This window comes from Anoplophora glabripennis, unplaced genomic scaffold (genome assembly GCF_000390285.2).
Source record: "Anoplophora glabripennis isolate ALB-LARVAE unplaced genomic scaffold, Agla_2.0 scaffold1176, whole genome shotgun sequence".
NCBI lineage: Eukaryota > Metazoa > Arthropoda > Insecta > Coleoptera > Cerambycidae > Anoplophora > Anoplophora glabripennis.
In genome coordinates this window covers 57,232-70,791 of record NW_019417267.1, presented here as the reverse complement: position 1 = coordinate 70,791, position 13,560 = coordinate 57,232, and the positions used below count along the sequence as shown (strand labels likewise).

Here is a 13,560-nt window from a genome sequence, read left to right as displayed (position 1 = left end):
CCAAACATGCATTATCCGAAAGTTGATAGTTTCGGAAATACAGGGTGTTGAAAGTTAAAATTTTAAATCGTTTTTTTGCGATTATTCTGAAAATATGTAGGTTAGGAACTTGAAAATTTATGAAACTATATTTTTTTAAGCGACGAATTGCTCATAGAGGGCGCCACTTGCGATCAATTTTACAGGAAAATTTAGTTAATAACTTTTTACCCTGTATGTCTAACATGAAACTTGATTCAAAACCTGAAAGAGCAATCATTTTTCCATTAATTATGTAGGTACTTTTGTTTCATTTCGGTATCTCGATCCGTTTTCGAAAAAAATAGATTTAACAAACACTATGTTTTGATAATACGAGAAATTAAAAGCGAAACAAACTAAGTGTTTCTTCATGTTTTTACAACAATTAAATATAAAACAAATTAAATACCACGTAATAACGATTTAAAGTAATTGTTTGAAGAATCCATCGTTGACTCTGATAAACTTTACTCAACGTTTTCTGAGAGATCTTTGAGTTTGAAACAACTTATTGCGATAGCGTCTGACTTTGTTGGCAGCAATTTGTATTCTTTGCACAACTCTTCATACGAACCAATAGATTCTTTGTAAACGATATCTTTCATTCGAGGCCAAAAAGAAAAATCAAGAGGATTGAAGTCCGGACTTCTGAGTGGTCAAGTAAAAATGCTTACATGACTAATCCAGCGATTTGAAAAAACTGCATCTAAATATGCAGGCATTGGCCGAGAAAAATACGGTGGACATCCGTCGTGCATGAACCACATCTCTTCTTAAACAAAGTAGAACTTCTTCAAGCCGTGGAAGCATTTTTGCTTGGCCACCCAGAAGTCTGGACTTCAATCCTCTTGATTTTTCTTTTTGGTCTCGAATGAAAGATATCGTTTACAAAGAATATATTAGTTTGTATGAAGAGTTGTGGCAAAGAATACAAATCGCTGCCAACGAAGTCAGACGCAATCCCAATAAGTTGTTTCAAACTCGAAGATATCTCAGAAAACGTTGTGTAAAGTGTATCAGTGTCAACGGTGGATTATTCGAACAATTACTTTAAATCGTTATTACGTGGTACTTCATTTGTTTTATTATTAATTGTTGTAAAAACATGAACAAACACTTAGTTTGTTTCGCTTTTAATTTCTCGTATTATCAAAACATAGTGTTCGTTAAATCTATTTTTCTCGAAAACGGATCGAGATACCGAAATGAAACAAGAGTACATAATTAATGGAAAATGATTGCTCTTTCAGGTTTTGAATCAAGTTTCATGTTAGACCTACTGGGCAAAAAGTTATTAACTAAATTTTTAGTAAAATTGGTCGCAAGTGGCGCCCTCTATGAGAAACGCTGAAATTGCAACACGCATCTTATTCGTCGCTTAAAAAAATATAGTTTCACAAATTTTCAAATTCCTAACCTACATATTTTCAGAATAATCGCAAAAAAACGATTTAAAATTTTAACTTTCAACACCCTGTATTTCCGAAACTATCAACTTTCGGATAAGGCATGTTTGCGCCAATGGCCACCATTTTACGTGTAGTATCTTCAGCTTTCAACTTTCCCACCCTGTTTATTAGTAATTATGATCTTACTGGATTCGGCAAAACTACTTCCGTAACTTCCCTTATGGCTTTTCCTATTATTTCGCAATTGTTATCGCTTATTATGTTAAGACACAACTTGCAAAATATCTCTTTAAGTTTTCTGATTGCATATTATTCTCTTTCAAATGTATAATACATAATCATTATATAACCTACAAAATAAAATTTAAAAAAATAAGCGACCAACAACCACATATTTGATGTTTATAACGTTCTTCTTCTTATTTTTTGGTCACCCAGGGGGTATTTAGCCAGCTTCTTATGTACTAGTTTTTTTATTCAAGGCAATGCACCATGAAGTGCATCTATTCTCACGAAAATTTCGAAAGCAACCAGCAATACACGCATTACTCTAGTAGTTAAAATACGATGTCTTTAAATCAAAGGCGATATGCTCTAAGGTATTATAAGTTTTGTGTGTGGCACTGTGACTAATTCAAACGCATATCGCAACGGCTGAGCGAGAATCTGCTCTGCTGTGGCCGGCACGCCTGTGTCGTTGGCGCTAGTAAATTGCAGTAAACGCTCCAAAAAATCGCCTCTTCTTTTGTCGCGGCGGAACAGTCAGCTCCAGTGACAACTGCGTAACAGCGCCAAAGTAGCAGACAGTGAAATAGCAACACATCTCTAATTCTTATTAGCCCTGTTCATTGTATCAGTATACATCAGTTACTCCAACTCAATCCTCAATCGGAATATTTTATCGGCGTCCGTTGAAGCCGAGCACAAAATCGATGTTGGTCGTTATGCAGGAGTTTTTCATTTTGATTAATAAGATCATTGCTCTTTTTACTCTGTCATTTGTGCTGGAGCAAAGGGAGTAGAGCAACTGGAGCAATCAGCTGATTTTATTTTTATTGGTTAATATATCTTACGTATGACGGTAAACATGGGGATTCACTGCCTATTTTACTTAAAGCACATGACAAAATGTTTATGACAGATTCACAATCTTCGTCTAAACATGTTGATACATTTTCCAATCTATTTTCTCCTTCTTCCACTAGTAACTACGCCAATAAACACAATAAGTTCATGGTGGATAACAAATTGGCTTTTTGTATACCTAAACAGAAGAAAAACTGCTAAAATACCCTAGACAAAGTAAACTTAAAACATACACGTATACATAAAAAAATTTTTTATAATAGGTTATCAAGTCGTCTTAACGAACACTGGCAAATTGCTCCAAGTTCCAAGGTCTGATTACTCTGCTTTGTGATCTTAAAGAATCTGGTGACGTCACTGCTCCGTACTCTTTATGATCCAAGATCTCTTGGAGCCGCAAGGAGTAGCATCTAACGAACGGGGCTATTATTTACTTAGTCTTGCTTAGTACTTTTAAGAATGTTTAGAGTTCATTATCAGAAAAGTAATAAACATGCAACAAATAATCTTGGAAGAAACATTTTGTACGCTATGTCTAAATACTATAAGGGATTCCAATTGCCAGATGATAGATGTTATAAAGGATGTTCTAAAAATTCTTTTGCCGGATTTGGTAAGATAAAGTTTTCAAGATTACATTTATATTTATTGTAGTTCATTTATAGTTCATTCCACAAGTTTATAAAAAATTTTTTATTAGAGCAATGTTTTTATAGTGGATGATTGTATTTGTTTTGTTACTGTGTAATATTAATTGCCCCCCTTTTAGTGTAGTAGTTGTGACAAAAAATGTACAGTTTTTATATATGACGGTGTCAATAAAGTTTCTATTCTGTTCTATTCTATAATAAACTACAAATCCGTTTCAGAACTTAGAAGAAACAGTGAAACATTTCATGTGTACAGTATGTTCGGGAAAATTGTTTGCTGCTTTTAATTTTAAGGCAAGATGTACGCACACCGAGGATATTATTTTTCCTTATATTAGTGCAAGTAGAACGTCAACGGTTGATTTAAAAGAAATTTATCTGAAAGAAAATGGAAATAATCAGATAATCAATATATTGGAAGATCACAGAATTTGTCGGTTATGTTTTCAGTTAGTTACAGACGAATTTGCGGCACTAAAAGAAGTAGATGGTGGCATAATCGATATGTATATACCACAAGTTGTAAGTAGTTATATTTTATTATATTTTTCTGTTTTGAAATCAATAATTTCAAATTTACACAATAACTGTTAACTTTGGGTATAGGGAGTATCATTATAAGTAAATTTAATTCTGCATCCATTAATGTAGTAATATACAGGGTGTACCATTTGAAATTTTTGAGTAAATTCAACTTCAACGTCACAATATTGGCCACACGTTTTTAAACACTCTGTATGAACTTTAGCAAAAATTAGCATAAACTGGTTGAATTCCATTTCTTTTAAAATATGCATGCCAAGTTTCATTAATAAATAATGCAAAATGTCGAAGTTATTCTATTTTCAAAAATGATTTACATTCCTCAGTTTTTTCGAAAATTAATATTAACTTGAAAATAGTAATGAATATACATAGTGTTCCATTTGAAATAACAGAGTTGATGATAACATCCGGTAAGTATAAGCGGAAATGCGAGGAAGTTGACACTATTTTCATTGAATAGATCATTTTGATAATCCCCTGTATTCAATACAAATGATCCCGCCGGAATCCTTGTGTAAATTGGTTTTCGGTCAAATGGTTTGAAACCAAGTGGTTTTTGTGTAGCTTTTGAGTGGTAGCATTTTTGCTCAATGCCCAATAACCCAATAAACTATCGCCGATATATCGAGATCTCTGACTGAAAGGGTTAAAAACGATATTGAGATGATCTTTCAGATCACGATCAGTACAATCGATTTTTCACAATCATTATCGTACAATAAAAATCATACCGATTGCCGTCTGCATTTATGTGACTTGATGTGCACCACAGGGAGGTTGCTATATCGGACTTAACACATCATGGGATTCATCGAAGCACTTGATATTATTTCAAAGCCGCTCATAGCCTAAAAACCAAAAATGCAGGCAATACGAGCGCATGTGCCTAAAGGCCAGTCACCAGATAAACATGTGCAATAATACCTTATTTCGTTTATTTGTATGCTCATCAACAAACTCTTTATCATTTTTCCTTGCGATTTTATCGTCATCTAGTTGTTTCTGGCTTAAAGTTCGGCAAGTCGCCGCAGCATGCATAAAATATTATGTTGATGTCAGTGGCTCGAAGCAAATACTGCGTTTTTGAAATAAAATGTTACTTTATGCATGAAAGTATTAATATATTTGAAAAGAATTAATAGATAGATTAACATTTTTTTACATTATTTCACCAAAATATACTTTTCAATCAATCAATCAATCGATTAATCAAAAGTATTAAATGAAGTTTCTCGTACTAATCCTATTTCAAGATTACATATTGGTGAGATAATTCTAGAAAAAAAATATTTTTAAACTAACTATTAATAGAGCATTTTATATTTTTTTCTGGGTATGTATCATAATGGCCTTATTGAATGACAGTTCAATACGTCAAAACAAATAAAAATAAATAATGTACGAAAATGTTCGGCATTGTTATTGTCATTAGAATACAAGTTATAGAGTATTGTAGATTGCAATGTCAAAAATAAAAATAATAGTTTTTCCCCATCCTAGTAGCATGCTTTAGTGTGCTTCAATTGTTCATATGTAGCATTTAAACGATGGTAAGTTTTCTCGAAATGTTAACATACGAGTAGTTCAATTCTGTTTTACAATTCTACCTTTTCCGTGTGCAAAATCTGAGAACAGCTTGAATTCCACTATTTATATTATTTATGTTAGCGAGTTATTTCTATGAAGTTATATTTGCAAAAAATACCTATAAGGTCATTATTAATATTTTTTATGCTTATTATTAGTTCATAATCTGTATTATCGTTAACAGTTCTTTTTGCTGATTTAATTATATACTTTTTCTATGCAACTTATGGGATAATAATATTAGTTTAAAAACTTGAAATATTCAATAAGACAGTGACACATTCCGTTCACTTCGCAGATTAATAAATCGCATTTCTTAGCGATTCTTGATTGTATCTGGTGATTTATATAATTAGCAAAAAAAGTACCCTTGTAATCATATTTATTTATTTACATAATAAAAAACATTACATAATAATGGCTGGTAGACCACCGCATATCCATTGTTATGTGTGCAATCGAGGATTTCAAGCCAGACAATGTTAGCGTTTTTAAATCAATTAAAAGAAGATTCTCACAATCAAACTAAATCTTTAGATACGTCTTTGAGCGAGGAAGAATTCAAGTGCATCTCGTCTATAATATAAAGAACTTTTGACATATTGTTATCCAGTAATGCAATATGGGAAATATCGGACCGGAATCAAAAACAATACAAGATTACATAGCTCAATATGTCACAGATTTCTCAAATACTTTATACAATCCTCAACCAAAAGAACCAAAGGCTATTGTTATCATTGATAGTACTTATGCATATTTACGTCCATCATTTTCCGTGCATAAAGACCGACATCTTTTGAAACCAACACTTGTTGTAGCACCTGATGGGTGCATTTTGGCAATATTTGGTCCCTACTTTTCTGATTGCGCAAACAACGACGCTGAAATCTTACTAAATGAACTTCGAAAAGATGGAAATTCGTTAAGACACTGGTTTCATGATGGTGATATAGCTTTGGTTGATAGAAGACACCGAGATGCATGTCCATTTCTGCAACAGTTGGGTATCGATCATTGAATGCCTGCATTACTTGTGCCTGGAAGAAAACAATTATCCACAGAAGAAGCGAATAATTCACTTCTCATAACAAAAGGTGGATGGACAGTTGAAAGCAGAAATGGGCATTTCCGATCTATTTTTAAAATGTTCGGTAATCCATTTAATATTTATTTATTTTTATGTATTTATAACTTCTTCAAAGCAGTCTATAATAAAATTAATGCCGAACTTAGTGTCGTCAATTAGGAATTATTGTTTGATAAGACTGCTACTGATAGAGCTATTTAAATTTTTTATGAGGTCCTAAATAATACGATAGAGATGTTATCGTAAAGTTAAATAAAACACTCTTCGAGTTTCAGCACTGACTGGGGTATATATATTTTTGTATTTTACTTTATACATACAAGTAATGTTTACACACATATATATCCGGTGGCGCTGGCAGAGCACAGCGGGAACTTTCAAATTTGATATATATATTTAACAAGAGAAGTATGTTCCTTTAGTTGACCATAAAAGTAAAAATTTCTCATCTGGTTTTCTACTAACACAAGGAAACTGTTAAGGAAGAAAAGTATTTTCCATTATAGGTGGAAAAAATATAATAGAGTTGCTGATTATAATTTGTTTGTAAGTTACAGAAGTCAGTCTAAAAAACAAATACACATTGATTACAAAAAATTTATTGCTGATACAGAAAATAATATTATTAGTAACTCAAAAAGATTTTGGTCATATATTTCGCATATCAGAAGTACAAATAGTATTCCTTGCAACATGAATTATAAGAACAAAGTTTTTAGTAATTATCCAGATGTTGCTAAAGCTTTTGGCGAATTTTTTGCTTCTGTTTATGAGCTATCTAATAAGCCAGTAATTACTAATGACCCTGTATTTTTTAACAATGCTATTAATATTACCTCTATCGACATTAATGACATAACAGATAAGATTAATAATTTAGATATTAATAAGGGTGCTGGGTGTGACAATATTCCTCCAATTTGTATCAAATCGTGTTGTAATCATATTAAGTTACGACTTTTTTAATATTTAATAAATCTATTACTGAATGTTGTTTCCCTGAAAAGTGGAAGATTGCTAAAGTTACACCTATTTTTAAAACGCAGTAAATATCATGTAAATAATTACAGATCAATTTCTATTTTATGCACTTTTAGCAAAATCTTGGAATCAATTATTACGGATAAATTAATTTTTCAAATAAAATATTTATTAAACGAAAACCAGCATGGATTTTTTAGTCGTAGATCTACTGTGACTAACCTTGCTCCTTTTGTACAGTTCATCTCTGATAGTATGGATCAAAATGTTCAGGTGGATGCTGTATACATAGACTTTTCGAAAGCTTTTGACAAGGTTCACCATGATATACTTTTTAATAAGCTTCGATGTGTTGGTGTGTTTGGCAACCTTCTGGCATGGATTAAATTGTATTTAACCAATCGTTCCCAGTACGTTGTGATTATGAATTGTAGCTCTGATATTAGCAAAGTTCCGTCGGGTGTTCCTCAAGGTAGTCATATGGGTCCTTTACTGTTTTCTATATATATATAAATATATCTAACTGCTTTAAGCATTGTCATTTCTCGATGTATGCTTATGACCTTAAGATGTTCAAACAAATTTCAAGTGATACTAATGTTGAATTTCAGGAAGATATTCATAGATTGTATCATTTTTGTAAGTATAATTACTTATTTATTAATGATAAGAAATGCAGTCATATATCTTTCACTAGAAATAGACATACTTTTCAGAGTCACTTTATTATTGGTTCTAATATTGTTGTAAAAGCCTGTAGTATTAAGGATCTTTGAGTCATCTTGGATGATAAGTTGGTATTTGATGCTCATATAACGAGCGTTCAAATAAAAACGTGGTCAAGTTGGTTCTGAAAATTTGGACGTAGGGCGTAGCGTATAGCAAATGAACTTAAACGTCATCTGTCAAAGCGCTATATCGCCGCTATCAATTTGAATATTTTCGTTTTAAAAAGCGTTTAAAATGGTGTTTTCTCAAGAACAAAAAGTGTTTATCATAGAGTCCTACTTTAGAAATGGACGCAAGATTGATGGAATATGGAAGTATTCTATTGAGGAATGTTTCATAGAATTTCAAAATCAATTTCCCGGCGTTGTTGAGTACAAAATTTGTCAAAGTGCAGTTCAGCGTTGTGTTGAGCTTGTTCAAATCAAATTTATTAACAATGTTAATTATAGCGAAATTATCGCGAATTGTTACACGTTCCATATAAGAACTCTCTTAATGTACATAAATTGCTCAGTTTAGAAGAGCGTAGACAATTTTTTGATAGTGTTTTGTTATATAAAATTGTTTATGGGTACTTTGATACTGATATTTTGTCTCTGATAAAATGCAAACTTTAATGTGAGCTAAAATGTATAAAATTCTATGACTTAGGTTAATCAGATAATGATTTTGTAAAAATGATTAATTAAATAAGTACCTAAAATGACTTAAATACTACTACACAATATATGAACATTACTTAACAAACTTAATTATTAACAAATGAGTGGGTATTATTTAGTTATCAATTACACGGTAGAGAAATAATCTTCGTGCAGGCGTTATATGCCAGATAAGTATTTGTCTTACATTAGTGTATAAGCAACTTAAAATGAGCATAAAAAAATAAACAATGTATTAAATCCCCAGATAACAGCTGTTATGCGATTTACAAAATTACTATTTATCTGTTATACATAGTATAATTTTCTTGACATCAAAAGCCAAAGTGGCATATGTTAATTACCATCTAAGACCAATAAATATTATTATAATTAGGTAAATAAGTTGTTCATATATTTGTTCTCTAATAAATATTTGTAAGAAATAGATTGTTACAAAAAAATTTGTAGAACTCGCAGCAGAGAAAATCAAAATTTTCAAGGCAAAATGGTCGACGATAACAGCTGTCCACTACTTCTTTGGGGTTTGCAGAAGACAGCAAAATGTTATAACGAATGTAAAAGTACTCACAGCCTCAGGATCACGTAATCAAGACAGCTCGGCAAGTGCCTTCGGCTTACGTAAAATACAGCGGCTACAAGGCTACTCTTTCTAAGGTATCGGGTCAGGTAAGTATAGGACAGGCAAAAGACTTCGTTATCCATGTGACATAATTTTCTTCTTTAATTTTTCAGGCTCATTTATTGTTCAACATCAACAGGAACAGCAATGGCATTAGCTACGGTATCAGGGAGGAATTTCGAGAAACGCCTATGTACAAAGTTGGATAGAAACTTTAGTCAACAGTTTCGTACGTATATCTTAAGATTCCTAAGACCTACAAAAACCAAATCGTCTAAGCAAAACGTGCCAAATACAATTGCGGGTAACAAATAATTATCAAATTATGCATTTTTGAAATAATGAAACACTCACCCTAGATTTTCTGAGGCCTTAACACGACACAATCTAATATGTGTAATATTCGTCGGAAAGCCCGCACATTAATCGCTGTCTATCTCCCGCATATGTTTGCCAAACTCACGCAAAAAGCCTTAACATTTTGTATTCTATCCAGCCAACGTTCTACATGCCTTCCATTTTTAACAATAATATTTTTTAAATAAATAACAACTAGATACTCTGCATTACTAAAATTATGCACAAAGAACTAAAAGACGATTACTGTTTTAAATTATCTAAAGTAATATTTGTTTACTATCACTAGATATCTCATCTTTGCCTTTTTCAGGAATTTAAGGAGTCTAAAGGAGATTACGGAAATATAAGAAGCCATGAATTAATACTTATAAATATTTGCCCATATTTTTACATGATGTACGTTTATTTTTCTGTATGCAAAAATTGTCAACTAGATAAAATCTATTTAGATATGCAAGATCGTTTCATAGAATTCCAATTTTAATAGCCAATCTATGTCAACTAGTTGATATCTTTTAATATTTCTTTGAACAGGTATAAAACCTCTGTGAAGAATTTATAACCTATAATTTCTTATAGGTAATTTATTTGCCTTTTTTTGTATTCTCACATTAGGTTAGGGTATGTTTATATTGTACTTCATCACCTTGTTTTTTGTTATTTGTTCAGTGTTACCCTGTTATTGGGATTTTTAATCCTGTTGAGTTTCCTACTTCTTAAATAAATAAATAAATAAATATTGTTTTAGTACTTTTTTTACTATACTATGCAGGTAGTGAAATCTAAAGCATTGTAGCTTCGCAAGCTGCAACTTTGAACCATGAATTTTTAGGGCTTGACGCCAATAGACACTCTTAATCTACCAGTCAAAAGCTACAAAAACCCCCTGGTTTCATTTTTTTTTCAAATCATTTGACTGAAAACCAATTTACATAAGGTTCCGGCGGGGTCCTTTTCAGATTTCAGTTCTGACTAATTTTTGAGATAATCTTACTGGACCCTCTTCGTGATACACCCTGTAGAACTGATTATGTAAACGTGTTTTACATTTTTTAGCGAAACAGTTCTTATGTGCAAACTGTTTTTCTCTGTTAAAAAAAAAACGATAAATATTTTGTCAGAAATTAACTTTAATATCTTTTTATTGCAGAACATCAGTGCCACGAGAGATCCTGTTATATGTAGAGCTTGCTTTGATTCACTTCATACTCACAGCAGTTTTTTAAGGAACTGCCTCGACACATGGGAAAAATATAATTATGTTGATGAACCGTTTTACGTTAAAATTGAAGAAATTGAAATAAAACTGGAAGATAATGGTCGTGATCCACAGGAGAAATATGGATGTGATGACAACCAGTCTAAAGAGATTGAAATAAAACTGAAAGATGATGAGAAAGGGTAAGGAAATATCGATAAATTTTATAATTTATTGTACTTTTCTTCTGCCTTGAAAGCGAGGGATTTCCTAAACAGGGATTTAGAAAATTTAAAATTTGAAAGATTTAAACCTATTTTACTAGGACTGTGAATTAATTTTGAGGGTGGAAACTGCTGTGTGATCAACATTCAACGATTCAGCAAGTTCATCTTGCATTTAACATAAATCTTGGTCGAGTAATGCTTCCAGTTCCTCGTCTTCGAACTTTTTCGGTTGACCAGGACGTTCTTTGTTAACTGTATCGAAACCATCACTTCTGAAACATCGAAACCAACACTCACACGTTTTTATTAATGGAGTATGTTCACCGTAAGTTTCCAATGGCTCTCGATGACTTTCAGCAGTACTTTTATTTAAATTAAACGGGAAAAGTAAAATCTCTCGCCCATGGTGTTTTGTTGGTTCGTAATTTTACATCTTCGGAGCTGACAAAAACTATGTTGTTTACACTTCAGCAAAATTACATAATAAAAAGTAAAGCCTAACGACAGAGCTTTGACACGAATATAGTTACAGAAGTGTCCGATGCGATATAGTATGTTATTGCATCTATTGTAAATCCCTCAAAATTAATACACAGTCCTAGTAGCTTTTTATCGATATTTAAAGTGCTTATTTTGATTTGTGTTCATTTCAGTTTGAAGAGTTTTTATTTTTTCAGTGGTTCATCTCCAGACGACTTAGGAAATGAAACAATTGAATACAAAAAGATGCACCATTCTCAAGATATAGAACAAATAAAGGGCAAATATATACATAAATGTGAGATAGGATCAAAAGAACATCGTAATGTTCCAATACCCAAAAGAAAAACGTCTCGATTTACAATGTGTGAACGATTCTATCGATGTGATAAATGTAAATATAAATCTAGGTTCAAAACTAATCTGAAAAGGCATCAGTTAGTACATGGAAAACCGTCAGAATGTAGTTTTAAAACTAAGTATAAGAATGGCCTCGAAAAACACAAGTTGTTACATAACAACCCTTCAGAAATGCAAATGTACAAATGTGACACATGCAGTTTTGAAACCAAACACAAGCGTAATCTAAAACGTCATCAGTTAAAGCACAAAGACCCTTCCGAAATCCAAATATACAAATGTGACAGATGCAGTTTTGAAACCAAACACAAGGGTAATCTAAAACGTCATCAGATAAAGCACAAAGACCCTCCGAAAATCCAAATGTACAAATGTGACACGTGCAGTTATGAAACCAAACGCAAGGATCATCTAAAACTTCATCAGTTAAGACACAAAAATCCTTCGGAAATCCATATGTACGAATGTGACACATGCAGTTTTAGAACCAAACGCAAGGATGATCTAAAACGTCATCAGTTAAGGCACAAAAACCCTTCAGATACACAAATGTGATGCGTAATGTACACATATCAAACTAATTATAGGAGTAGCATAAGGCAACATCAATTAAGACAAAGATTTTACAAAAATCTAAACGTACAAACGCGACTATTGAACTTACAAAATCAAATGTAAGAACAGTTTCAATCATCAGTTAAGGCACAAAGACCCTTCGGAAATCCAAATGTACAAAATCTGATAAAAGTAAGATATATTTAAACAAGCATAGGTTAAAACACAAAGACTCTTCGTAAGTACAAATGTACAACTGTGATACTTGTAGTTATTAAACCAAAGTAAGATATATTTAAACAAGCATCCCTTAATACACAATAACTCTTTAGGAGTCTAAATATACAAGTGTGCATCATGCAGTTATCAGGCTAAATGGACGAGTTATTTGAAGAGACATTTCTTAATCCACAAACATTCGAGAAATCCAAATGTACAAATGTGATTCTTGTACCTGAGACTAAACATAAGCCATTAAGATATTTTAATAAACCTTAACAAAGGTTCAAAATTTCAATGCAAATATGACCGGTATATTTTGTGGAAAAATTGCACTCATGTTCTGCATTGCTTTTAGAAGATAAGTTATAAATTTGTTTGTTGTCTGCCTTAATACATATATTAAAGAAAATAAAACAGGACTGTTTCGATTAAATTATTATTTTAGGTATTAATACAAAGTTGTATAAAATTATACAATAACATAAACAAAATAGTCTGAAGTCAATGTTTTCTCTACAACTATAAATTTATTATGAAGTGAATAGCCAAATGATCCTCACTACCTTAATAATTCTGAAGAGTAAGCTGTTTACAACATTAAAGCACAAAAAAGTTTCTATAACGATGTGTCCCAAAACGCTTTTTTTAGATATAACAGGGTTTAAAGGTTTGAGTAAAAAATATTTCTTCTAATTGATTTAAAAATACACTTCTGCACGGCACTGGAAACTGGTCCACTGTAAAACCTGACCTCGCACAATTCGACCGGCATGGC

The 13,560-nt window shown here is 32.0% G+C and overlaps 1 protein-coding gene across 1 annotated transcript; it reads left to right on the top strand.

The window, feature by feature from the left end:
• The first annotated feature begins 2,480 nt into the window (after nucleotides 1–2,480).
• Nucleotides 2,481–13,204, top strand: LOC108913527 (putative uncharacterized zinc finger protein 814). Its single transcript, XM_023456114.1, has 4 exons — nucleotides 2,481–3,129; nucleotides 3,386–3,688; nucleotides 10,894–11,144; nucleotides 11,846–13,204. Exons 1-4 carry the CDS (start codon nucleotides 3,010–3,012, stop codon nucleotides 12,561–12,563), a joined length of 1,392 nt encoding a protein of 463 aa, XP_023311882.1. The 5' UTR covers nucleotides 2,481–3,009; the 3' UTR covers nucleotides 12,564–13,204.
• Nucleotides 13,205–13,560: the final 356 nt, after the last annotated feature.